This window comes from Miniopterus natalensis, chromosome 19 (genome assembly GCF_054644295.1).
Source record: "Miniopterus natalensis isolate mMinNat1 chromosome 19, mMinNat1.hap1, whole genome shotgun sequence".
Lineage (NCBI taxonomy): Eukaryota > Metazoa > Chordata > Mammalia > Chiroptera > Miniopteridae > Miniopterus > Miniopterus natalensis.
This window is the reverse complement of record NC_142099.1, coordinates 23,616,686-23,644,382: the sequence shown is the minus strand read 5'-3', so window position 1 is coordinate 23,644,382 and position 27,697 is coordinate 23,616,686. Positions and strand designations below refer to the sequence as shown.

Genomic DNA, 27,697 nt, shown 5'->3' with positions numbered 1-27,697 from the left:
CCGTATTTTGGATGCCACTGAAATTTATTTCTATATAGCATTAAATTTAGGAACACTTGCAGGTGACCAAAGGACTGTCAATATAAAACAGTAGATTACTAAAATGCACACATGTAAATACATTATTTACTTGAATCGAAATTGTAAGAGTTTTTGGTGCCAGAGTAAATGTCTTGCAACTCTGAGTCATCCCAGATTTGAGATCAGATGTGGTTCACGGCACCCAAACGACCACAGGTGCTGTACATATGCTCAGACTGGCCCATTGTGAGCCCACAGAAAGGAAATGCAATACGGCTGACATTTACCTACACATGTGTCATGGTTTGCCTCAGAGCCTTCAGGGCAAGTTTTCCTAAAAGTCCTTCTAGTCCTGGAGAGAGATGTTCTGCTGTTTCTATACTCTGAGTAGGAGCTGTAGAGATGTGAGTACTGTCTGTAATGCTGTTGAGGTTGATAGTTGTTTCTCACGGGGGAGAACCGAGCATGGTTATAGCTACTGTACTGAGTGCCATAATTTGGCAGCCTCTCCAATCCAGCGCAAGATTTCCCGTCCCCTAATAAATGTTGTCCTGGTGGACAGATACACTTGAAGCTGCCGGGGGTGTTGAAGCACTGATATGCACAAGGCTTAGGCATTTGTTCACACTCATTAATGTCTGCTCGTGTGCCATGATACATAAAAGAGAGAAAAAAAAAGACACATATACACACAAAACACAGGAATAAAAGAATCAGTCTGTGAAACAAACTTAAGACATCGTTACCCTCCAAAGTCAGGAATACAGTAATTTCTCAACTTGTGAACTTTTGAGAAAGCTTTAACCATTCAGTTATGAATATATGGAAAGATTTTATGATTCTCCCTAAAGATTGCTTCACATGCACAGTAGAAACATAAAAGGTCATATGGAAAAAATGTGGTCTTGAAGCAAGAAAAACTAGAGTTCGAAGCTAATCTAGATCTTAATTCTCTTGGTGGAACAGTCACATTACTAGTTTGCACTTAGTTATAGTATTGACCACTAGTGCCTCTAATTTTTCATACATTTATAAGTTTCAGATGCTGGGATATTAGTACAACTACAAACATGTTTATTTTCTTTTGTATATTTTGAATCAATAATTATTAATTAACAATCAAACCAATCACACATTTTACCAAAAATTAAAAAGGACATGAAGATAGAATAATTTCTTATTAAGATATAAACTCATAAAGTCCATACAATTTTAAAAAGTTACTTTTTTTCCTATTCCTAGGTCAACTTTTCCTGTCAATTGGATAAGTGTATAAAAACCAGAGATCAAAATCACATTTTTTAATTCATTACCACAGTGGCATGAAAAAAAACCATGAAAAAGTAAAATAAAAGTAGTAAATTTTGCTTTAAAAATTATTTCAGTAGCCAAAAGCCTAAATTAACATTTTTAGTCTCTTTAAGGCAATGGCCTTGCCTTCTTCATTGACTTATTGCTCAGTCAAGTGCCTAATATTCAACTTCTGGTCAAATTACTGAACAAATAAACACATTTCATTCTGCTAGGTCTCTGTTATGATTGATCAAGATGTTAAATTATGTATAAATTACAATATCTAAAGAGAACACAGAAATAACATGTATTTCTGTTACTAAAAAGTATTAGTATTTATTTATTCTAGTAATGGTATTACTTTGAGCATTTGCTATGTGCAAAGTACTATGCTATGTACTGTATAAAGCCAGAACTAAGTCTTTATGGGAGAATTTGCTACAAGTAATTGTTAAGTAGGCAAGAAAGGCAACCAATTTTAAAAGCACAGCATGCAAAACAGAAGTCAATATTTAAAAGCTCACACAGTTTTTTGCTGCACTTAAGTATTCTGATGAGAAATAGAATTTGACAGGTCAGTTTCTTTATTATAAATGTATTAATTTAATAAAAAGCATAGGGTTACCTTTTCTCAGATATTTGTTACTTATCTTAATTTATATTCAATTATAACTAAAATGGAAACAAACAGATAATTGGGAGTATTAAATGAGATATTCTTAGTGCAGGGAATGACATCCAGTAAGCACTAAATAAATGGTAAATAAAGTAATAATTAGCAATTTGCTTAAATTCTGTGTCCACATTTTAATCCCTCATGCCTAAACCTTCATATTACATACAAGTATACTTCATATTCAAATTCAATATATCTATGCAAACATGTATGTCATGTGCATAGAGAGATAATCAATGAGATAATCTTCACAATTAAGTTGTCATGGCAATTACATCAGAACTTCAGTTTGATATGTATAGTATGCAGTAAGCACTCTGTAGTGGTTATTATTATCACTTGAAGTTAGAGTAAATTGAACTCAATATGAAGTCTCTAAGAAGTACAGGTGACCCTTGAACAACGAGGTGGTTAGGGATGCCAATCTCCATACAGTCAAAAATCTGTGTATAACTTTTGATTCCCCCCAAATTCAGTCATCCCTCAGTATCTGCAGGGAGACTGGTACTGGGACCTTGTGGATACCAAAATCCATGGATGCTCAAGTTCCTTAGACAAAATGGCATAGGCCAGTGCATTTAGCTCTCCGCCTCATGAATTACCAGCTGCAAATTGAAAATACTGTTTTCAATCCATAGTTGGCTGAATCCGCAGAGGCAAAACCCAGGGATACAGAGGGCTGGGTGTATATTTATTGAAAAAAATCTGCATATAAGTGTACCCGTGAAGTTCAAACCCTTATTGTTTAAAGGTCAACTGTTATTCAAATTATGTTATGAATTACTTAAACCAAGTTACAAATCTTCTAATTGTAGCAAGAAAGCATTTGAGGATAGAAGGCTCAGTAACTATAGGAGTAACTTCATTACTCAATAAGAGTTCCTCTTAACTTACCCATACATGGTCTTCCCACTCCTTGAGACCGGTAACCTCTTGGACATACACAACGATAGCTGCCTCTTGTATTCTCACATATCTGGTTATATCTGCACTGATGGGTCCCATCTTTACACTCATCAATATCTACAGACATGAAGGCAATAAAAAGTAGTAACATTTCCTCTTTCAGAACCTAATATTTAAAGTGAACATTCTTTAGCATTGCCAAAGGTTGTATTTCTCACCATATGGTTGAGACCTGGAGTCAGAAAACCTCGGTTCAAGTCCTCACTCTGCCACTTATTAACTGGTTACTTTCTTCCTCTTGCTCCTTACTATGGAAAGAGGTCTATTCTCAGCTTTGTTTCCCCCCCCCCCCCTTCTCAATACTCCCTCCTCCTTTGGCCATTTATATTAGTGCCTCTGGTAAGCTTGTTGATGCATATTTAGTACTACATTATTGCATATTTAGTACTATAGTGCTATATGTTTAGTACTACAGTGCTGTATGTTTAGTACTACAGTGCTGTATGTTTAGTACTACAATGCTTCTTTTCTACAGTCCTACACGCCTAGCTGCTGGCCGGTCATCTCCATCTCCCTCTTTTCCCAGTTCTCCAAAGTCAACACGTCCCCAGAGTCTTATCATTACTTCCTTATTTACGGTCACAGTATTCTTTCTCCCCAGTCAACCAGGGTGCAAACGCCAGAGTTATCTGCAACTTATTCCCTCAGCTTCCAGGGTTGGGTAATTCTACTTCCTTTAATCAAATACACATGTCCCCACTTCTCTTTTCCACTGAGCTATATTTTTGCTGTACCATCTTAAACAGCCTTCTGATCTTTCAGCTCATCTCATTTCTAATTAACCTTATACATAATTACAGAGTCAATGGTCTTAAAAAATATTTATAATTGCACATAACTGCCTATATGCTCTGAGTTGGTTACTATTCTTAGGTGTTCAGAAAAATATTCATCATATTCATCTATATCCATTGAGCTGAAAAGAGTCCAACTCCCCAGTTTTTTTAAAGTAATATACTAAACATCCATTTACTTCAACAAGTATCAACTGAAGGCAGTATTGCTTCATCTATGCCCTCCCTCTACTCATATTATTTTGAAACAAATCCAAGACACATTATAACTTTATTAATAAATATTTCATAATTTTAAATAAAGCCCTGTTTTTAAAATGAGAAACTTAAACTCAAATTTCTGTGTCATCTTAAGGTTCATTGAAGGAGAGACAGCTGTCAAGAAGGAAGGATGAATTTTAACATGTTATCTCGAAGTCCAGCTCTTTCCCCCTTGAACAGGGCTTTCTTTCCTTTTTCTACCACCTCCACCTGGTAACATCCTATTCAAGGCTATATTTAAATGTGATCACTTCCATGACACCTCTGATCGTCACTCCCACTACATATGGTCACTTGTTCAAGTATCCTCGTACAATTTTATTTTACCTCTTCTGTGGTGTTTCATTCTGTCTTGTATTATAGTTTGTTTCTTTCTTTTGGTGAAGGATGTGGAGCTGGCTAATCTATTCCAGTAGGTTGTAAAAATATAAGAGCAGCAATACTATCTTTTTAATTTTTGTAAATCATGCAGTTCATAGTTCTTCTAACTATGACAGTCTGGTACAGAACAGGCATGTAAAGAATAAACTTAGAAATATAATTTACTTTACTGTCTGGTCACTGATTTGACATTTAAGGAATATTTAGTTCTACAGTAATTATATTTTGAACTTTCAATAAATTCTACAAACAATTTTTTCTTAACCCTCCTATGAAATTCTAAACATATATGTTAAACTTCATATGAGAAATAGAGACTATTAATTTATGTGGATATTAAACTATGCAAACCAAATGTGTAACTAATGGGAGCTCAAAATGGTCATATGTCTTCATGGTGAGCTTCCATTTCCTGGTATGGCCATGACCCCAGAGCCCCAGAGGTCAACCACACTAGAAGTTGGAAATAAAAACAAACCACACAACCTATGGAAAAAGAAGTATTTCCTTGTTAGATTAAACTTTCTCTCATCATTAGTTTTGAAATGGATGCCTTACGTGGCCTGTCAATGGTAAATGTATCTCAGTCATGGAACTAGCCAGCCACTCACCAATGCAGGTTCCGTTCTCCGCCTTGGTCATTCCACTGGGACAGAGATCAATGCACTTGTAACCCCCGCGGGTGTTCTCGCAGTGCTGGTCTGGTCTGCACACGTTCTGGCGACATTCGTTCACATCTTCACAGGAGAACAAAGGGCATGCAGACTGAGAAGGTGACTGCATCAACGTTTCCATAAAAACTGTACTTTTGGATTGTAAGGATATTATCCACTAATATAGACGCTGATTGCATAATCATCGTGTAAAGTTCAAGTGTTTCAATCCAACAAGGTATGCAACAAACTTAATTTTAAAACAGTAATAAAAATAAAAAACATGTCACAGAGCTGGAAACCCACTTCTTTCTCCAAGAAAAACAAAAATTATATATGTTATATAGCTTTATATATGCATACATTATATATGGAAGGACAAAAGTAGGTTTACTGTTGTGAGTTTGTGAAAGACAGTATATCCTTGTATTATTATTTATTAATTATTGTGTTATTTTTCATACGGACAACTGTAAACCTATTTTGCCCCACCCTGTATTGTATTTCTGTGAAAAAAATTGGTAAATATAATAGAGGAAATGTTTAAAAAGTGGTTATGTAACTGGTAAAGCACAGCATTTGCTTCTATTTTGTTTTCACATGGATTATATACGTGATGTGTGGTAGGTGTCCTATCTCTAAATCAGACTCGGGCACAGCATACGGAACAGGTCAGACACCGTTCAGAAGTTACAAAGATGTTCTGCTCTTGAATCCAAAGGCCTTTCTCACCCATGCATTTTCTGCCTTTGAGCAGATACCCGGGCTCACAGCCGCAGTGAAAACTTCCTATGGCATTGAAACAGCGGTGGTGGCAGGGACTGGATTCTTGACATTCATTGATATCTGTCAAATAAAACAAAGCTTTCATTATACTCTGTTAGGAAACTTGGATTGATTTACCCCGAATGTTTAACATTTTAATAATCTTTGATAATGATCCTGCTTAAGATCTTCCCTAAAACGAATTCAGTACAATTGCTCTCGTATAATCTGCTAGATGATTGATAGACTTAATTGCTGGAAAGAGTCTCTCTCTTCAACACTCCTCAAAGGTAGACATTTGCTAGTGACTCAGCTATGTCGACACGCACACCTCTGCTTGAGTGCTTCACCATCTGGCTCCCACTCCTGTTTCCAGGGAGTTCCAGCCCTGGATGCTGCCGACAGGCCGGGAGACAAAGATAGGAAAAAGGGAATGGGAGCCAAGGTCTTCTGCAGTCCATGTGCAGCTGACCTTTCTCCTCGCTTCTGCTGCTGTCGGTCAGAGGCAGGGCTTCATCACCTTGCGCAGAGCGACTGCAGCAACCTTAGCATTTCCCCTTGTCTGCTGCCCTCGCCAGTCAGTCTTCCCAAACGCTACCCGGGTCACACTGCAACGAAGAAGCGCAGGGTGATCTCCCCAAACTCACGCAACTCCCTGGTTTCTGTACCTTCTCCTCTCTCCTTCCTTCCAGGCCCAAAGGAGGAGAGATCTCTCCTCCCACCGACGAAAAGTCCCCCTATTTGAGCTTCTGAGCTCTGCAGCCCACCTCCCGAGATGAGGACCGTGGTCCATCGATAATTCCCTACTCTCGTGTATTTTAAAGTCCTTCCTACTCACAGTCATCTTTCCCATAACCCTACAGACACCTTCCCTTCCCAAACCCGAGATTGCCGATGTCTTATTTTGGACTTGCCTTCTATTTGAGCATGTCTCATTTAATCTTTCAAATTCTGCACGTTAATGTAAATTCACAAATGCGATCATCTACTTTAAAAAAGTTTTCATACACTTTCTTCTCTTTTGCTTGGCCCCTCTTACCCCTTCTTACTCCCCTGCCCACCAAAACCAACCTGTATGAACAATCTAGTGTAAATAACACGTCTCTTCTAGGTACACATACATAGCTCTACCTAAATATATAGATCCATTTCCTTTCTCTTTGTTACTGTTTGTTCTCTAGTCACATAATCTTTTCTACACAAGTTACATATACTTTCCTACACCCTGGTGTCCTCACGCAACAGCACCTTATGGAAATTCCTTTCAGGCAAATAGCTGAGCTCCATTCTCCTCTTTATAACAGCTGCACAATGGTTTGTCTTGAGGACGTTCCGTAATTAATTCATTTTTTCTATTATTGATAAGCATTCAGTTTTGTAGCCACGGTTTCTGCTTCTATGAAAAATCCTGGTAGCGTCATTAATACATAATTGCCTAAACTTGGAAGCAACCAGGATGTCCTTCAGTAGGTAAGTGGGTGAATACTATGGTACATTCACAAATGAAATATTCAGCATGAAAAAGAAATGAGCTATCATCCCATGAAAAGACATGGAGGAAACGTAAATGCATATTTCTAAGTGAAAAAGTCAACCTAAAAAGGCGACATACTATATGACATTCTGGAAAATGCCAAACTGTGGGGACAATAAGAGTATCAGTGGTTTCCAGAGGTTTGGGAAAAGAAGGGGTGAGCAGGTGGAACAGAGAAGATTTTTAGGGCAGGAAAACTATTCTATAGTTTAGGATACCATAGTGGAGGACACATGTCATTATTCATTTGTCCAAACCCATGGAATGTACAACACCAAGAGTGAATCCCCATGTAAACTATGGACTTTGGGTGATAACGATGTATCCACGTAGGTTAGTCCTTGGTAAAAAATAGGCTGGTCTGGTGCAGGATGTAAACTGTGGGGGAGGCCATGCATGAGTTGGGGCAGAGGGTGTGTGGGGCAGATCTCTACCTTTCACTCAATTTTGCTGTGAACCTAAAAATAAAATCTTTTAAAAAAAGTCCTGCAATAAATATCCTTGTAGTTTCATGCACTGGAGTTTAATAAAGTAGATTCTATTAGATCATCCAGTGTCATTTCCTCTCTCAAATATAACAGGCAAATGTTATTATTGAAAACCACTGTGCTGCAAACATTTGAAAGAGCCCTGGAATATTACATCCAGAGACCTCATGGAGAAGCTCAATCTAGAAAAGAGTTTACTTTAAATGATTCCGAAGTCAGGGTGTCTTCATTCTTCGTATAAAGAGATAAAGCAAGGGCCTCCACTTCTATACCTTGACAACTCAGCCCATCAGAGGTTCTGCGAAAGCCAACTCCGCAGCGGACCACACAGCGATAGGATCCGATGGTGTTGTCACAGTCCTGGCCGGCGTGGCAAGAGTGTCCGCCCAAAGCACACTCGTCAATATCTGCAACGAAGTCGGAGAGGCAACCAAGGTGAGCTGAAGAAACCAAGCTAAGAGCCTGCTGCGAAATGGGAATACGGAAAGCAATCAACAGCGCTCGAAACACATACAAGAGCAAGAATGCTGATTTTTTTTTTGGTTGAGCCATTTCAGGGGGGTTAAATGGCTGACAAGCTCACAGCGGCAGTGTGATATCTCCACAGACCAACCCATCCACCAGATCACCTATAAATTAGGGGTTTTTGAAAAGTTACTTCTCCTTTCTGAGATCACAGTTTTCTCATCTGTAAAATGAGAATAATAATATCTGTCTCTCAGTGTTGCTTTAAAAATTAAAGGAAATAACGTATATAAGGGGCTCAATTCATACCGGACACTCCATAAAAGTGGTAGTTCCTCTCCCCTCCTGTTCCCCTACTCTCTCTCTCTTTTGCATTTAGAAGGGGACCTCCTTGGGCAGAGAGGGTGAAATCCTTTCTGTTTTTCTTCATTTTTTAATTATAAAACTAGATTCTTACACAATTCTAACTCTGAAGCACACCTAGTGTCTGACAGAAAAATGTGCTTTTTTGGGTTAATGTTCCCAAAGTGCTATCAGGATTGTGCAATTTAAATTCCTTATAACTGCTTCCTTAGTTTTATCATCGTAAGATGTGCATAATAGTCATGAGGCCTCTCCTGATCGTGTTGTGGGGCATGAGAGAGTCACTACAGGCACCCAAAGGAAGGGCCCCATACGAAGGCGCTGTGTGAGCAATATTCCCTCTTCCTTTCTCGACCAAATGAAGATCTCTGTCTGTTGCCAAGGTGGGGCAGAAAGAGTGAAGAGAGTCGGTCTGCCACACTTTCCCTAGGTTGGGACTGTCATGAGTTTTGCTGAAATACATCCATTAGACTTAGGTTTGTGAACAAAGACCTTGACAAGTTCTTCCATCAGCAGCGATGGTGAGGCCTTTAGGGCAGGAGCAGTAATAGGTCCCCACAGCATTGTGGCAGATATGGGAGCAGGGCTTCCCCGTGGCACACTCATCTTCATCTGAAAGAGGAAAGAAAGGGCCCGATTAGCACATGAACCCTCTACTTTCTAGGAGTTATCAAAGTCAGCGTTTAAAGGGGCCAATGAATTGAGTCATGTGTAACAGAAAATACTCTATAAGATGGAAATGCTGAAAAAAAATTAATCCTGAGTCCCGAAATTATCTTTGATAGTGAACAGATGTTTAGGTTGATTCTAGAACAGTGATGATGATAGCTAAGATATAACAATCACTTACTGGATACAACCTCTTTTTACCTACCTGAACCCATTGCTTACAAGGGTCCTAGGAGACAAGCATTTTTATGACTAGCCTCATTTGCATGATAAAACGGAGGGGCAAAGACGTTAAGCAAACTGCCCAAGGTTACACAGGTCATTATCGGTGGAGCTGAAATTTGAGAACTTGGGCGATATAATTTCTAAAGACCCCCTTTTAACCAACACACTACATGACACTGCTATCAGTGGAAGGAGGGCGTGGTGCATGCAAACGTGAGCTGCTGGAGCCATTCACTCTGCCCTTTGCTTATCCGTGGCTGTTGTGCTGGTACTTGGCTGAGACAAGGCTGGTTTAGTCATCAGGCTTTGGCCTGAGGTCCCACCTTGCCCTATGACTGAGCAATTCTAGGGTTAGGTGATCTAGAGTTGAATTACTGCTGTTTCACATCCATGGCAATTAAGAGGCCACAGCATCCAGTGTTTTGTCCCTGTGCTCACTCCACCTCCTCACTTCATATTGATCCCTGACACACCTGATTGTGGCCAAATGGAAAGAGCACAGACTTTGTATCTAAAATTCAAACCCAGCTCTGCTGTTGGAAAGCGGAGTGACCTTAGGCACTCCTTTCCATCTCAATGTCTTCAGCTGTAAAAAGGGACATTTATAATACTATGATTAAATTTCTAGCAAAGTGGTGATAAATGTCCATTTAATGGTATCCATTATTAGCATTTTAATATAAATAAAAATGCATTATTTATTCCTATACTTACCAGCACAAAAGGGTCCAACTGAGTCTAAGGCAAACCCGGAGGGACACTGATTACTGCGATCTCCTACCATAGAGAAAAAAAGCAAAATTAACTGGCTTGTTGGAATGATAGCACTTGTTTGTTTCCAGCACAATCTTCCCTGGGAAGGTGCGCCAAGGATGGAACACACAGCACATCAAGTGCACTGAGGTGAAAACAAGCAGGAATGGAAAACTCCTGTTTCTCAACCAAGAACTAAATGAATCATAGCTCAGAGACTATTGGCAAGCAGCCACTGGAAACAGATTTTCTGTTTAAGTTGTTTATATTAATCAAAAGAAAGTTAAATAAAATTATTCAGTGACAATGAAAAAAGACCCAAAATCAATGTGTATACTACAAATAACCAAGGAGAAGTCCTCTTCTTCCAGCCATTACTGTTTGTTCCAGAAGCGAGGAAGCTATTTTCAAGCCGCTGGAAATAATTTCATGAAAAACAGAAACTCTAATGAAGAAACCCTCTCCTTCTGTGGATCTCTTTCCTTTGTAATGTGGGGCTCCAGAGTCAAAGTCCCCTCCGTGTGACCAAGAGTTCTCCTTTTCCATGTAGTAAAAGCAAAGGGAAATGGGAATATTGCGATAGAATAGGATTAAAGTTAGAGACAGAAAAAAACATACTAACAAAAATAAACAGGTTAGTTAGGGAATCTCTTTCCTTAGAAAGTAACAGAGTCTTGACTGTTTTAAGCAGTTTAGCAAATATTTTTCAAACATTAGTGACCTGAATAAACTTAAATGAAACTCATTTTTCAAGTTACCAAAATAATGAATATGTACACAGCATAAAAGTCAATCGTTAAGTCTAATAAATTTCTCTTAAGGGAAATTTTATTGTATTCATATTGTATATTCAGCTCATATTCAACCTTTTAGAAATAATCTTAGATTTTCTTTCCTTTCTAAATGCAAGAAACTGTGATTATTATTATTATTTTTAAAATGTTTTTATTGATTTTAGAGAGGAAGGGAGAGGGAGAGATAGAAACATCAATGATGAGAGAGTCATTGATCAGCTCCCTCCTGCACGCTCCCTACTGGGGATCAAGCCCACAACCCAGGCATGTGCCCTGACTAGGAATCGAACCTCGATCTCCCGGATCCTAGGTTGATGTTCAACCGCTGAGCCACACCAGCCAGGTTTGTGATGATTTTTATTATTGTTTTAGGAGCTCTTCATAGAGGGAATCTGGGCATTAGTTAATTTTTCAGATTCATCCTACTTTGGAGAGTCTCTGAGTACAATATTGCTTGAGCCCTGCTGAGGACATGCAACTGTTCCAAATTGTTTATGTATTTAGAGGGTGTAAGAAACACTACTCCAACGAAAATATTTTCTTGACTGGAAAACTAGAGTCCTAGTTGCTATTTCTATGCAACCTGATTGCTTAAAACCTTAAAGAGAAAGCAGAGGTTCATGATCCATTTCTACCGTGACTGTAAACATGACCCTGAGAGCATCCAAGTCTTGTTGCACCTGCAAGGGAACAGGAATAGGATGGGTGGAACAGAAACGTCTTGAGCATAGTGCTAAGTGATTATTGCATGGTGACTGTGTTGTCAGGCAGCACTGTGAGTCTCATGTGCTTTATTTCATTTAAACCTCACAACTCCTCTACTCTTATAACCAATTTTCTGATGAGGAATTAGAGACCGAGGTTATGCAAGCTGCCTAAAGCCAAAGACCTAATATAACTGGAGCAACAAGTTAGATGCAAATTGGTTTGACTTTCAACCACGGAAATCAAGAACACAACCCAGGTGGTGATTCTAACGCATGCTTCAGTTTTGCCTGTTCACTTAGTTGTACATTCTTTAATCCAGCCAGTATGTTGTGTAGGGCACTGTGTTGTGAATGTACTTTTGGAAAACCCATGTCATATAAACACAGTAAGTTAGTACCTGAGGGTAGCTTTTGATTTTTGGTTCTGAATGGGGTGGATATTGTCCTTTTAGGTGGCATTTGGGCAGCTTTTTGGGAGATACTTTGATTTTCACAATGATAGGGAGGCCTATTACAATTTGGAGAGAAGGGCAGACCCCGGGGCAGGTTTTAAAATGCTGCAGTGTGTGGTATATTGATGCAAGATGGAGATCTGCCCCTTGCTCTGAAAGAGTTTCATGGAAGTGAGAGAGCTGGTTTTAATTATCTAAGGCTAGAAACCATCTTCCACATAGTAAACAGTGTTTTGTGTGATTAAAATATACAATAAATTTTCTAAGAATGCTACTGTAATATAAATTGTTTGACTCTACATTGTTTTATTCAGAACATAACCAAGAATTACTCAATATATATATATTTTTAAATATCACACTGGGGCTCTACATATTATAGGCTCAGCCATATGAACACTTCTGTCTTATCTTACACTGTAGTAATGTCTAAAGGTTTTTACATTGAAAGACATCATATTTTGTTTATAAACTGTTTCTCTTTTATTTATTCTTTAGGTTATAAAGTATGTTATTTTGAATTACATTAGTTATGATTTTCATCCTGCCATATTAAGGGGACAACGCAAAATATTTGTTTGTGTTAGAGATCATTGTAGAAACTGTGGAAAGTGTAAAATTCCCTGTAAACTTGTCACTTTAAACAAACTACTGCCAACATTTTGATGCCTCTCCCTCTAGTAACTTTTATGAGCATAGCCTTCAAAAAGTAAGTTAGAATCTTCCACTCTACAGAGTAACGGCCGTACTTTACTGATCAGACAATCTCTTGGAGAGCTTCTTAAAAATATAGATCTCTCAGTCCGATCTCAGTCAGCATTGCCAGGGAAGAGCCTCGGAATCTGTTTCACCCATATAAAGTTTTTCTTATATGCACCGTGGTGTGGGCAACCCAGGCGGGGATCACACTGTGTATGTGCCGCTTTTCAATCATTATTGTGTGGTGTACAATCTCCTTTGTCCCTTGTCATAGCTACTCGGTCAATACCTAGAACAGTGCCCGGTTCACAGCAGGCGCTCAACAAACATTTTCAAATGACTAAGTGAGCTAAATATTCCTCTAAAATTATTTTAATGACTGCTTACGAGTTTATCACATAGCTGTGCCATCATGTACATATTTACCTCTTACTTCCAGGACATTTATTATTGGCCATTTTGTGGTTTTCTTAGGGCAGAACGAGATAACGAAAAAGATGGGAAGATTTGGAAGGCCACTGGCACATCCTGCTTTCCAGAATGTTAAGCAAAGTCACCACCTCTGCTGGCAGTGTGGGGGGTGCATTCCCTGTGCTGCTCCAATACCGACTGTATCGTATTTATTAATGTCTGAGCCATAACTGAAAAATGGTACTTCCCTGTTTCAATGTGCATTTCTTTGCTTACTGATGAAGTGAAACAATTTTTCAAATTCATTTTGTCATTATTGGTTTTTCCTTTGAGCATTTCCTGTTCGTAGCCTTTATGTGCTTTTCTATTGGGGTGTTTGCCTTTTTCGTACTAATTGTTAAAAGCCTTGTATATACTAAGGTTAATCATAGTTGTTCATATGTAATGCAAATATTTTTTCTTGGTGTATATCTTACTTTCTCAATTTTGTATTTTTCTCCCATGAAAAAGTTTTAAAAATTTATTTGTAGTTAAATTTATTTATCTTTTCCTCTATTGTTTCTGATATTTTTTGTTTAACTTGTAAAATTAAATATATTTTATAATTATATTTTAAAAAGGAATCCATTTGATTTTAAAGATCAATTTTTAAAAATTATATTGATGTATACTGTGTTGTCTTGACCAGTAGTTTCCAAATGCCAGTGTGCAGACCCCATATTAGAATCACTTAGGGGTTGTTAAAAATACAAACTCCCGCCTGGCCAGGCACTGCTCAGTGGCTGAGCATTGACCTAAATTCAGGAGACCGAGGTTCGATTCCTGGTCAGGGCACATGCCCAGGTTGCAAGCTCGATCCCCTTTTGGGGCATGCAGGAGGCAGCTGATCAGTGATGGCTCTCTCATCATTGATGTCTCTATCTCTTTCCCCCTTCCTCTCTCTGAAATCAGTAACGATATATTTTTTAAAAAGTACACACTCCCAGGGTCTACCTTAGTCTAGCTAAACCAAAATCTTTGTGCTTATAAATCTGAACTTTCATCAAACTCTCTAGGTGATTCTAATTGCACTGTAACCATAACTGTTGTCTAGGCCCAACATAGCAGAGAAAGAACCTTCTGGTAAAGTAACCAAGAATGCAAGCCTGCCCCCTGGTGGTCACTTTGGTCACTTAAGAAGAAATTTCAGGTACACAACTCAATTCTCAGCAATTATGCCAACAAGCAAATGGGCACACATATCAGCTGTAATGTATACAATCATAGTATTTAAGGATAGCAAGGGGTTTTAAATGTCATATATTGGGACCCAACCCCCCCCAAAATACCTCTACAGGTACCAAAAAGACCTCCCAGCTGTTTCAGGCTTAAAGGATTTATACAACTGGGAAGAAAATATACATAACTTTTCAAAAATCATCTTAATTCCTCTAGTCCCAGATGGCATAAATCCATTTTTTATCCAAAGTCTTGTTCCAAATTATTATTATTTTTAAAAAAATATGTCTTTATTGAGAGAGGAAGGGAGAGGGAGAGATAGAAACATCAATGATGAGAGAGTCATGGATCGGCTGCCTCCTGCGTGCCCCCTACCGGGGATCGAGCCCGCAACCCGCGCATGTGCCCTGACCCGGAATCGAACCTCGATCTCCTGGATCCTAGGTCGATGCTCAACTGCTGAGCCACGCTGGCTGGGCTCAAGATAACTTTTTAAAAATTATCTGGAGTACTAGAAAAAATAGAAACAGATTAGATTTGAAAAGAAGGCATTATCGAGGAAGAGAAAATATAACCATTCCAGAGGCTCTTTCCTTTGGTGACCTGATCACGCATGTCAACAGTAGAATGAGGTGTTGGTGGTGACATGTGGGTGGGGGAGGTAGAGGGCTATGGGCTCCACTGACTATAAGGCTTCAATGAATCTAATATGAACACAAACTCCTAGATTACAATAATCTCGAATTTAATGCAGCAGTTATGAATGAAGAAACTAGTCACATGTGTAACTGATAAAAACAAGAGTAAGTGGTAAAAATAAAATTTTAGTGTATCTTCTGAGCATGGTAAGACAATATGATGCTGTTTAAATCTACTTGGATCTATTTTAGGAAAGCAAGCACACAGCAAAACACACACATTCACAAGGCCAGTATGAATCATTTTAAGTGTTCTCATGGGAGCCTAATGTTCAAAGTTAAAGTCAAACAGTGTCAACATAACTACATGCAAGTATTTCCTACCACCAATACCCCATGGAATATGAAATGCTAATTGTTGCGGTGCCTCTTATGACTGAAAAGGAAATCCCAGGGTACAGACACATCAAAGAACCACAGAGCAAAGGGAGACTGCTGAGATCATGGGTTTTAGAACTATGCTTGGAAAATGGAAAGCCGTTCAAAAATTATAACTTGCAGGAACAAGAAATGAGAGTTGGAATCCTGATTATTGTTGCTCTGCTTTTAAAATATGGAGACTTTTTTGGGGGACTAGTTTAGGTTAATACATACCTGACATTCCATTTCAGGAACTCTGAAAAATTCCTTGACAAAATATACAATTCTGAACAAGAACAAACGGGTTTTATTACCCAAAGGAAAAACATTCTGACAGTATTTTTAAACCTCTCTGCACATAGGATAGAACAACTCCATTATGCTAGAGGAAGCATCATATTAGTAAAACAAGAACTCTCCCTGGAATGGCTTTACCACCAGAAAACACAGACAACACACGGGAAAAGCCTGATGTCATCGCGCTTGGTCTACGCCTTAATACCCTTATTTCGAAGGGCATCAGTGCAATTCTTTAACCTTTTAGAAAGATTTGGGCTTCCCCTTAACCAAATTACCTTTGGAAATTGAAGCATGAATTTTAAAGCCCAATGTCTCCTCTAACTGGTTGTAGTCAGATTCCACAGAGGATGCACGAAGTGTTTCTACCAAGAAGGGCATCCTTCCCCGAGCCTGATCGTACGAAACGGTGTGGTTCCACGTGTAGGGGACGCCGATGCCATCGACGGTGAACAGCCGGGTTGAGTAGGCATATAGCTGCCCAGGACCTGTCTGAACGTAGTCCTCTGTGTAATCCTACGGAGGACAATACGGATTTGAGGATCAGCACGACTCATCCTATATATTTTTTTTCCTTGAGGGTGTTATGAGATGCAGAATGGGGGGGGGGAGGCTTAGAGGCTCAATTATTTTAGTTCTAAATAAAATTGTAACTGTACAGTAGAGTTCAGGAAAGAAAATGTGAACCTCTTATGATTACATTAATTTCATGATTTTATTGTTATAAATTAGTTTCATGAGGGAATCAAAGGTGTAGGTCAAAAGTCAAGAAAAGATGTGAAAAGGCGATTGTTTATTCTTTAATTTCAGAAACTTTTATAGATGCTATACAAAAACTTTTACGCAAGAGTTGCCACTGTTTTTGCCGAAAACTAAACAAATGGCTTAAACCAACATAGCGGTGATCTTGGTCCTGCTAAGCAGAATAATAGACCACTAAAAGTTTGGAAAGCCTTGCCCCTGAAGATTTCTTTTGGTTAAATGTATTGGGGTGCACTGGCTAATAACATGATATAACTGTCAGGTGCGTAGGATTATAATTGGACATCCGTGTTCCCTACTGCAGGCTGACACCTGCAACCTAGTCTCCTCACTACCATATATTTGGTCCTCTTTGCCCCCCTCTCCCTCCCACACTCTGCTCCCCTCTGGTAACCGCCGTCCTGCTGTCTGTCTGTGAGTTTGCTTCTGTTTATGTCCTGTTTTTCTGTTTGCTAATTCTCACCTGAAGACATTTTTTTTGATTGTTTTCGAGAGAGTGGAAAGGAGAAAGGAAGGGGCAGAGAGAGAGAGACATCAGTGTGAGTGCCTCCCTCACGGTCACCGACTGGGGTCAGGGATCGAACCCGCAACCCAGGTGCATGCCCTTGACCAGAATCGAACCCGCAACTCTTCGGTGCTATCTTTTGCGTTCCAGCCCACATGCAAGTGAAATCGTATGGGTTTTGTGCTTTTGCACTGACTCACTTCCCTTTGCACACACTGTCAAGATGCACACGTGCGGAGCTATGGACATAAGCGTCGCACCGTTGTCACCCAGCCACCTGTCTCTGGACATGCCGGTCGCTCCCACGTTCTGGCGAATGTAAGCAAGGCCGGGGGAGCCACTTCTGACCTCAGCGCTATAGACACTCACCCCCCAAAGCAAGCAAGGGAACGGTGCACGCTCTCCGGGCCCTTTCTACGCGGCTCTGGCTCCTGCTCCTGCCACTGTGTCACTGCACAGCGAAGGCGAGCTGCCCGACAGACAGACAGACAGCTTACCTTCAGGGTCAGCTACAAGCTGCCCGACAGACAGACAGACAAACAGACAGACGGCTTACCTTCAGGGTCAGCTCCAAGCTGCCCGACAGACAGACAGACGGCTTACCTTCAGGGTCAGCTCCAAGTTGCCCGACAGACAGACAGACGGCTTACCTTCAGGGTCAGCTCTGAGCTGCCCGACAGACAGACAGACGGCTTACCTTCAGGGTCAGCTCGGCGGGGGCAGGGAGCTGCAGCACGTAGCCGCTCACGACAACGTCGAGCAGCAGAGCACCGTCGGAATCCAGGCCCCGAGCGATGTGCGTCATGCGCAAGATCTCCCCTGGGGATTACAATGTGCATTTAGCTGCAGAACCACCGCCTCCGGTGCGTGCAAGCGCGCAGCAGACTGACTCACATTCGGGGCAGCTCTGCTATTTTACCAAAAGCTTCAATGAGCATAGATAACACGAAGATGAAATTAGCATTCAGGCCCCAGATTAAAGGTAGGCTTGATTATGTGAAGGATCCCACTCGTTAAAATCCCAGCAACAGCAAAGCAGTGCCACAAAAATGGGCTGCTTGTGAGAGGGACAGCCAGCTTCACCAGGAGAGCTGGCAAAGAACCACAAGTCTGTCCACAGAGCTTTGCTCTTTCCGACGTTGCAGGCGAAGGTGCATCTTAGTAAGTGGATGGTTGTGACAGACCCGCTTCTGGGAAGATTAAAGCTGCGCCCTCCTTCAGTCCTTCTTCCTTAAAGATCACTGCCACTTGACCACCTTTGGTGAGGTTGAAACGGACCGTGGGCACGTGGAAAGAGCCATGAACAGCTAATGCATATTCATTAACACTAAGGCTAGAGCAAAAAGCGTTTAAATTTGCTTGTCCTTACTCCCATCTTTTTGATAAAGAATGCCTACAAGGTATTCTAATTGAATCTCAGGTTCGCAGACCAAGAAGTCGGACATTAATAGCAATGACTCATTTTGCTGTTCTGTTTGGCCTTGAAAACTTTTTTCTAAGGATTTAAGGTGAAAAGATATGGAAAATACAATGAAAAAGTTTTGGGGTATAAAAATCAACACACTGTTTGAAAACATATGGCCTCTTAGAGACCCATGTGAGTAAAAATTTACAGGGAAATACAAAATTGCTTTTATATTGTTTATGATATGATTGCCTCAAAAACTTTAAAATTATTCTCTGTGGAAACATATAATGTATTTTATTTAACTACCAATTTTTAAGGCAATCACATTTTTACAGTAAGAGAAAATACTAAGTTGAGCTGGCACCAACCAGTTGCAAATTCCACTTGGGTTTCTCTCTTGAAGACTGCATTGGTGAGGGTGAAGCCATTAACTGCTTCTCCAATTTCCTTTGCTGTTGTCCAATAAATGGGATTTAAAATAGAAACTATCTTTCTCATTGCTGGACCTAGATAAAAAAGAATAAATAAAGTGACAAAGCAAAATATTTATAGTTCACTGTTATTACTGTCTTTATGGCGTATTATAAGGACAATTCCTAAATAATCTTGAATAACAATAAAATAAATACCAGTATCTCATGTATCTTTAAGAGCTGACCACTGGGATAAAATTACTATGCTGATCATTTGGTAGTAACATCCTCTAGAAATTTTAACTGGAAATAATGAGATGAAGACTACCATATGCATTTTTAAAAAGGGGCTTATTAATTACTTTTATAAGCAAAGAAACTTACCAAGTCTGCGAGGCACATTGGTAATTTTGGCATGTATTATTTTAGTATCAGAAGTAGGGCTATCTGTTACTGTGGCGTTAAGGAAAGCAATTCCAAATTCAACATCATTAATATTTCCAATAACACTTCCTCTGGCTCGCTGGGGCCCACCTATTGGGGGAAGGAAAAACATTCCTGGATAAGGGAATAATTTCATCAACATTACACGGGAGAAAAGAAGGCCAATTTTCAAAGATGCTACAAATCTTCTCTCTTTTCTTTGAAAAGACCATATGACATCCGAATTTAAGAGCGTAATAAATAAGCTTTCAAAACATTCTACTCTAATGTAGCACTCATCATCCCACATAAATCTAGGATCCTTCCAATCTATGCAATCATGACAGTATTTCACAATCCAAAGAACACAATCAGCGCCCAGTCCCAAAGCCAAAATAAAGTGCGTGTTTGTTGATGGTAATGAAATGATGATAATATGAGTTTATTGAGCGTGTCATGCACTATAGCAAGCACTTAATATATGTTAACTCTTTTAATCCTATCAAGAATCCCATAAGATAGTTTATTTTAAGTAGCCACAGTTGGCAGACTAGGAAAATAAAGTTCAGAGAAATCATCGTTACAGGTAGGAGGTGGTGGAATAGGATCTGAACACAGACGTGACTGACATCAAAACCCATGTTCTTTTATCTGTTTCCCTCCTTCATAAAAACAAAGGGACAGGAGGAATCACCAGCAAAAAATAGTTCCTAAGCCTTGCGACAGGTCACTGTTAACATAAACGTGACACATCTAAGAGGTTTTTATTGTTCAGTCTTGGGTTTCAGATCTTGGACTTATCAAGGTCTTCGTATTACATATATATTTAAAAATACTTAACGACAAAAATTTGAAGAATATTGTACTTTTCACAGTGCTGCAAAATTTATACCAAGACAATCAGATTGAAAAACAATTATAAGTTTTTAAAAAAGCACCTCTATAGTAATTTTATGCCTTCTTTCCATTGTTCAACAAAATTACTGGTTACTAACACAGAACAGGTGGCTAACGACTATTTCTTAAATGAACTGCATGCTTTGATAAGAGGCAGAAACATACTGCGAAGAAGCTGATGGTGAAATTCATAAATATTCATTATTCCATGCCTTTTAATCGAATGTATTTTAAAACAATCACTAGGTGTTTCAGATATTGTTCTCTGGCATTATCTACGAGGGAGAAATACAATTATATTCACTCTCAGAAAAATCAATCCCTATAGTATTTCACCATTTTAATCTGCCTTCCTTTACTGGCGAGAGAAAACATCTCCTTCACCTCGATTCAGCCTTGGTGTCCTGGACCACATTCATTTGGTCATGAAGGCCTGAGGATACATCAGTAATAAGAAAGAGAAAAAAAATACATGAGACCTGTCTTCCTAGAGCTTATGTCTGAATAGGGGAGAGAGACATTAATTAGAATTCCATAAAAAATGTAAAATTGAAATGTACTAATATGTAAGATTTACTACTTGGTCAAGTGTGAAAAGGAAGTAAAACTTCAGTGGAGATTTAAGAAAAGCAGATGTCTTAACTAAGCCAGGGAAAACCAAAGAAGAAGGGCTTTCCAGGTAGAGAAAACGGCACGTGTGGGAGGTGGTCACTTGCTACCCTGGAGAAACCAAAAGTGAGAGCTTAGAGCGCGCTGGGAACCACACTGCAAGAGGATGCAGCAAAGTAGACAGCAGGTCCCATCAGAACCTGGGAGGCCGTTTGGGTTTTTATCTTTATTCCTAGGCAGGGGAGGAGAGGGGTAGAAGGATCACTAATTCACTTAGTTCTCTGGGTCCCTGCTAACGAACATGGCCTCCCATCGTCACCTTGGTTCTCCAGGCTCGCAGGAGAACTTGAGCCCCAGTGCTCAACAGACGTCTCGTCTGGATACCTAGTTGGGACGCTTGAAATGTTCTGTCAGACACTGTAATCCAAACTGTATATTTGGATTTCCTTCTGCCGCCAGGGCCCTGGTGCCACCAGAGGCTAAGCTACAAAATGCCTTCACTGAAATGGGACCTATCACCACCCCTATGTGTTAGGAGAGCCTCTGAATCCTTGGGAATCAGTTGATATGTTGAGAAGATACGTTGAGCAGTTGACTGATAAGACACTTGCCCTTCAGCTTGTCTAGAGCCTATAAATCTTTTCATATAACCTCTCTCTCTCACTCTGCCAATGGGCTTTTTTGATTTCCAGGGACATTTTATTTCTAAAGCAACCTTAAAGCTTTGGAAAGTCCAGTCGTATCTCAACACTTCAACAATGTCAAACTGTCCTTTCTGGTCGGCTTTTAGCCCTTAGAAAGTCTATCCCCTGAGACAAGTACCTTTAGGACTACCTGCCATTTCTTAGGACACCAGCAAACTCTTTCCAAGGTCCATGAGTTCTAGAATTCTGACTTCGTTCCTTCTAAATTTTTACAATTCGAACATCTGGATCTGTTATATAGCCTTGTTCCTAAGCTTCCTGCTCCTTCCATGATTTGAGTTATGGTAGATGAACTGAGCTCCTCCTCCTATTTGTCTTCAAACTGAATTGGCCTCTATATTACTTTCCACACTCATGTTCTCATTTACATCTGTGAAATAACAGCTTTCAATACTGTATTCCTGTTAGATGCTTAGTTTCTGCTCTACCCTCATTCTTTAGCCTGGAGTCTCAGCCAGGCCTTCCCCACTTTCCCACGCCCGTTTACCCCTCACACCCAGGACTGCAATGGCTGTGTGGACCACATCCTTTTACAAGGGACCCTGGAAAGGGGCAAGTAGACGCTCAAATCCAGCCATGGGTTTCGGGGTTCAGGGGGACCAGCTAAAGGAGGGAAGTACTTTTTTTCCTAATTCTTCCTCCCAGAGATGGCACTGTTTTGTAATTTATGGGCTCAGAGTGACACCCTTTTTTAATCTGCAGAAAGGCTGTAAATGTGCCAGCCATAGTTCTGCCCAAATCTGAGTTGCTCACCTGGGCAAGCCTGCGTATTGCACCTGGATACCTGAGTGGCGTCTCCTGGACAGTGGCGCCCGCGGTTAGAAGGCTCTGGGTTGTTGCACAGCCGTTTTCGAGTCTTTTCACCCCCTCCACAAGAAGCAGAACACAGGCCCCAGCTCTGCCAGCTTCCCCAACTCCCATCCACTGTGAACAAGAACGGAATGGTCACTATTAACAAATCGGTCTTAAAATTTACATTTAGAGTGGCCCCGCCTACACAACTTTCATTTTAGGATCTAAAACGATGGCGCTGCTACAATGAACACTAAACGGAATGCTTCGCTTGTTCCACTGCCAGGAGTCGGGGACTCACCAGGACACACGTCAGTGCTGCATCTCTGGATCTGGGAGTCTGGCCCCCCACAAGCTCTTCCTCCGTGGGAGGGCCGAGGGTTATCACACGTGCGGTAACGCCGCATCTGGCCTCCACTGCACGACCGACTGCAGGTTCCCCAGCCACTCCAAGGGCTCCAGTTACCGTGAGCTACAAACACAGAGCCACAGAAGTGCGAAACAGTGACATTCACTCAAAAAGTCTGGAAAGACTCTCCCCAGGAACGTAAACATTCAAGTCTATAAATAGGCAACTTCCAAAGGTAGATGGATCAGCCGGTTGTTTTGACCAGAAACTGGGCATACAACCCAGTGACTGTACAATTCCATTTAACACACATTTATCGAGTCTTACAGTATTCTAGGAGCTGAAGGATACGAACGAGACAAGGTCTCGGTTCTCAGTGAGTCAAGGCTATCACACTGAAGATACAGTGGATTCAGATGCTGCTGGGGTCTAAAAATCTAGCTTGGACCCTGAATTAAGGCAGAGAACTGCCTGCCTACCTCCATAAAGGAATCATCATTATTAAAAGTTAGCCGGTCAGGGTGCCGCCGTCCCTGTGCTCTGCAGCGGGTCCCACAGAGTAAATGAAATAGGACACAGCCCCTGCCCATACGAATCAATTACGTCTGTGGTCTTATACAGACACACAGAACCATGCAACATTTTGACGTTCTAAATCAAAGGCAGACGAATCGACTAACAGAATATTATAACTTTAAGGACTTAAAGCCGTAACGGAACTTTAAGAAAGTATAATTTTGACTCACTATTTCCAACACTCACTTGGACAAGGGTCACTATTGCAGAAATCGCTCTGGACATCGCTCCCTTCACATTTGCTTCCTCCATGCTGTGGAACAGGGTCAGAGCAGTCCCTTGTTCTCTGTCTGGCCCCTCCTCCACAGGACACAGTGCAGGCGCTCCAACTGGCCCAGCTGGCCCACTTGCCATCCACTGGATTAAGGAAAAACAAATGTACTTTGTCATTACTTAACAATGAGCAGGTTAAACACTGGGTGGGTATTACTAGGTTGAGTGATGTTCTTACTGACACTGATTCTACCACCTACATAAGAGGCAGGTGTTAATTTATGGAGGGTATAAATACTGTATTTCTCTTACCTGGACAGTGTCTTTCATGGCAAACGTGCATCTGTGTTTCTGCTCCATCACAGTAGGAGCCGCCAAACGTTGGTGGTGGGTTATTGCACAGTCTCGTTCTTGTCTGGGTGCCCTGGCCACAGCTTCTGCTGCACACACTCCATGGCTGCCACGTGCTCCATGCTCCATGAACTACAAATATCCCAAGAGACAGAGTTTCAAGTCACAGAACCATGTTTGTTGAAAAAATCAGAGAAGCAAATTAACTCAGTAATGAGTGAAATTAGCCCAGAATTGAAAATAATTAAAATGGAACCAAATAAAACGTGAGTGATGTTCTTCCTTTCTCCTTCTGGTTAGATTTTCATGGAAATTCGCGTCTATAGGAAAATTCAGAAGGTTAACTAATGCCAAAATAAATGCTTAACACTATCCAAAGGGGCTATTCTATTAAAATAAAATTTAATCAAGCTACCATATGTAAACACAATCTGAGTTTTAAAATCCCAGATAGATAAGCATTTGCCTGCGCTCTGGGGAAAGTGGGAGGAACTGAAAGCTTAGGAACAAGGCTATAAAGCAGATCCAGATGCGGTTATGGACAATACAAATGTTTCCACAGTGATAACTTGGACCCCAGGTTGCAAGAGCACGTCTTTAAGCCCAATTCAGCTCCATGTTTAAAAATGTACTTGGCTCTTTCAACAACATGATGATTTGCACAGTTGTAACTCTTTGAAAACAAAATTTCTCCATTACATAATGTTCATGAATGAAAAGTTCTGAATTACACACTCACCTGCTTCTGAAACCTAACAAAAAAATCTGACCAGTATTTTCCAAGGAGTGTCCAAGGCCTTCCATTTGGTAACTAACATATTACACCATCGAACCACAAGACTAGAGCAACCTTGTTTCTTACTAAGTCATGGTTATGGTTTCTCTCCTGTATAAGTCAGTATCAGGCCATACATTTGTTTTGAGGGTAATCTCTAAATATGGGGCTCCTAACGTATGTTTTTGTGGTCACCCAGTTTAACGGAGATATGAACCAAAACAAGGCCTTCGTCTGCATCTAACTATTCTCTTAACAACCTATTAGACACCAAAGGACTAAGTTGAAAACCACATAATGAAATTATCAGTTGGCTGCTCTGTTTAGAAAAATTTTTAAACACAGCTACGTACGTGTGAGCTATGAGCTAGTACGGCCATTCTTTACTCAAAGTTCTCAACGATTTTCAAAAAGACACTTTGCATTTTCTTTTCATTAAATGTTTTCTAATTGAGTTGACTGCATATTCCTGTACTTTGTAGACACAGGCAAACACAGCCACACAAATTTATTTAAATATCTGGCAGGTATTATTCAAAACTATTTCTTTATTAATTCAGATGGCTAATGCGCATAGTCCTTATACATGGACTATGAGATTTTAAAAATTCTGCTATTCCAATTATTTTCATATGTTCCATTTTCAAGGCTGTTGGTTAACAAGAGCTCTTTCAATATAAAGCCTTACAGCATAGATGCACTTTTACTGGAGGATTCTAACTGGGTAACCTTTATTCATGTATTATTTCTGTAGTTTCTACTACATATAAATAGAGGTTTTTGACCGAAGATCTTTATTTTTTAAATCAATACAGAAAACCTTAACCAGAAGTGAACTTCATGACATAAAATAGGGTGGAGATGAAATGTTTCTTTTATATGAATGGAATGATAAAAAGAAGGAATAATAATATAAACCAGAGAAGGCATAAAATGCCATGGTGTCTAAATAATAGCAAAGACAACCGTGGAGGAGTTGGTATATAGGAAAAATGCAAAATGTAATAGATAAATTTGTTGTTACACTATATTGCGATTCTGATTCTGGGAAGACAACAGAGCATGGTCCTTGCAGGGACTCTGGACCATGGGCCTCGGGCCTGAATGGACCGCTCGGCCCACTACTAACCGTGCAGTCCTGGGCAAGTTACTGGGCGCCCGTGTGCTTAGTTTATAATCTGCCATATCCAGATAATAAAAGAACCTGCCTTTTTAGGGTCAGGGTGAGGAATAATGAGTTTGTAGATGAAAATGCTGGGATCAGTACAGCACACGCAGTAGGGACTACATACATGTGAGCTCGGAGCTAGTACGGACATTCTTCACAGTTCTCAACGATTTTCCAAAAGATACTTGATAAAACTAAAATATCAATTTGCACCAGAAAGCAAGGAAGTGTTCAGGAATCAAGGACATTTATAAAAATCATTTAGTTCTTCATTATACAGATATCACAGTTAACAACCTGTACAAAGATTGCTGCAATCAGGTATTTCTGGCTCTTTTTATTTTGTCACATTCTATTATAATTAGCTTTCTAATTCTTCAAGGTGAAAAAAACCCTCAATTTTGGCTTTTGGTTTATTTTCTTTAAGATTTCATGACAGCATTTTATTTTTATAATGTAATGGAAGTTTTGAACTGCAAATCAAGATGCCCAGGATTTAAGTGAATAAGCTTGGGAATCATCAGATGGACCTGGGTCCAAATCCTTGATTTACCTTTTACTAGCTATGTAACCTCAGTGAGTTAACTACCACATATTTTCTGAATCTTAGTTCCCTCGTCTGTACAACAGGATGCAATACCCAGTGAACTGGGTAACTATCCCATTTTGGTTTGTCAATATACCTTTTGTTGACCGCCCAAGCTAAGGTGTCTCTCCTACTTATGCTCTATCACTTCAACTATGTGAGTCTGTTCTCTATGCTTGTTAATATTTGAAGGATATTATCTGTTTGTCATTCTAGTTTGAGCAATTAGAATAGTGCCTTGAGCACAGAATGGGTGCTCAATGAATATTTTTTGGGGTGAATAAATGAATGAATGAATGAATGAATGAATGAATGAATGAATGAACAGCCACTCCTCTATTCCATATGATTTCTTTCAGGCTGTCAAACAAGAAGCCCTGGCCTTCTTTACACACTGCGGGCAAGTAGCCCAAGCTGGCTATCCAAGTGTCGTTCTCCTAGACTCAAGGTCAGAGGTGAACATGGGATCCAAACAAAATCAAACAGGGGTCCTTTCCCAGAGGCTGATATGAATTGTGAGAGAGAGGAACTCTTTGTCTCTGAGGCCTTAGACTATAAGGCCCCTGGGAGTCAGTAGCTGCCAGCAGTCATTTTTTCCACCACATGGAAAGAGTTTAAAGGAGATTGAAGCCAAGAGAGGAAAGCAGAGATGAGAGATGGAAAACATGCTGGTAAAACATTGGCCAAATCTTTGGATTCAATCATACCTGAAAGTAGAATTTTTACTTAAGCATATGTAAGTTTGATTTCTGTCACTTTAATCTCAAAGAGCCCCCGATTACCTATGTTGTAGGGTTGTTTCACAAAGTCCAAAATAGCATGTATATAAAGCATGTAGCATGGCTCCTGGCACAGGATAGGTATTTAGTCAATGGTAACTATTATTATTTTTGCCCTCATTAATTGTGTGTTTCTGGGAAACCTTTTAACCTCTCTAGGCTTTATTTCTCTCACCTGAAAATGAATGACTGCATTAGGTATTACCAAAGGTCATCACCTCTAAAATTTTATGACTCTGTAATTACTTATGTTTTCTCTACATGATTAAAAGCGCACCACAGTCTGCAGCCTTTAATCATGTTCAATTAAATCAGGTATTTTACTTAACATCGATTCATGCTCTACCTCCACAAGTTTATCCATGAGACAGAACTAAGAACATGGAGAATGAATATATTGCAAGGTAGAGGCCATAACATCTTTTCAGAAGGAAGAAGAAAAGG

At 40.0% G+C, this 27,697-nt stretch overlaps 1 protein-coding gene across 1 annotated transcript in view; it reads right to left on the bottom strand.

The window, feature by feature from the left end:
• The window catches only part of HMCN1 (hemicentin 1), a 345,340-nt gene that overhangs the window by 11,109 nt on the left and 306,534 nt on the right, over positions 1-27,697 (bottom strand). Inside the window, exons 90-104 of the mRNA XM_016224594.2 lie at positions 23,907-24,077; positions 23,568-23,738; positions 22,758-22,928; positions 22,418-22,588; positions 19,416-19,565; positions 18,987-19,124; positions 17,908-18,029; positions 16,222-16,459; positions 10,269-10,331; positions 9,153-9,272; positions 8,105-8,239; positions 5,778-5,891; positions 5,004-5,129; positions 2,885-3,013; positions 309-659 (exon numbers count right to left, since the gene is read on the bottom strand). Of these exons, the coding sequence (XP_016080080.2) occupies positions 309-659; positions 2,885-3,013; positions 5,004-5,129; positions 5,778-5,891; positions 8,105-8,239; positions 9,153-9,272; positions 10,269-10,331; positions 16,222-16,459; positions 17,908-18,029; positions 18,987-19,124; positions 19,416-19,565; positions 22,418-22,588; positions 22,758-22,928; positions 23,568-23,738; positions 23,907-24,077 (2,370 nt within the window). The remainder of the gene's footprint in view (positions 1-308; positions 660-2,884; positions 3,014-5,003; positions 5,130-5,777; positions 5,892-8,104; positions 8,240-9,152; positions 9,273-10,268; positions 10,332-16,221; positions 16,460-17,907; positions 18,030-18,986; positions 19,125-19,415; positions 19,566-22,417; positions 22,589-22,757; positions 22,929-23,567; positions 23,739-23,906; positions 24,078-27,697) is intronic.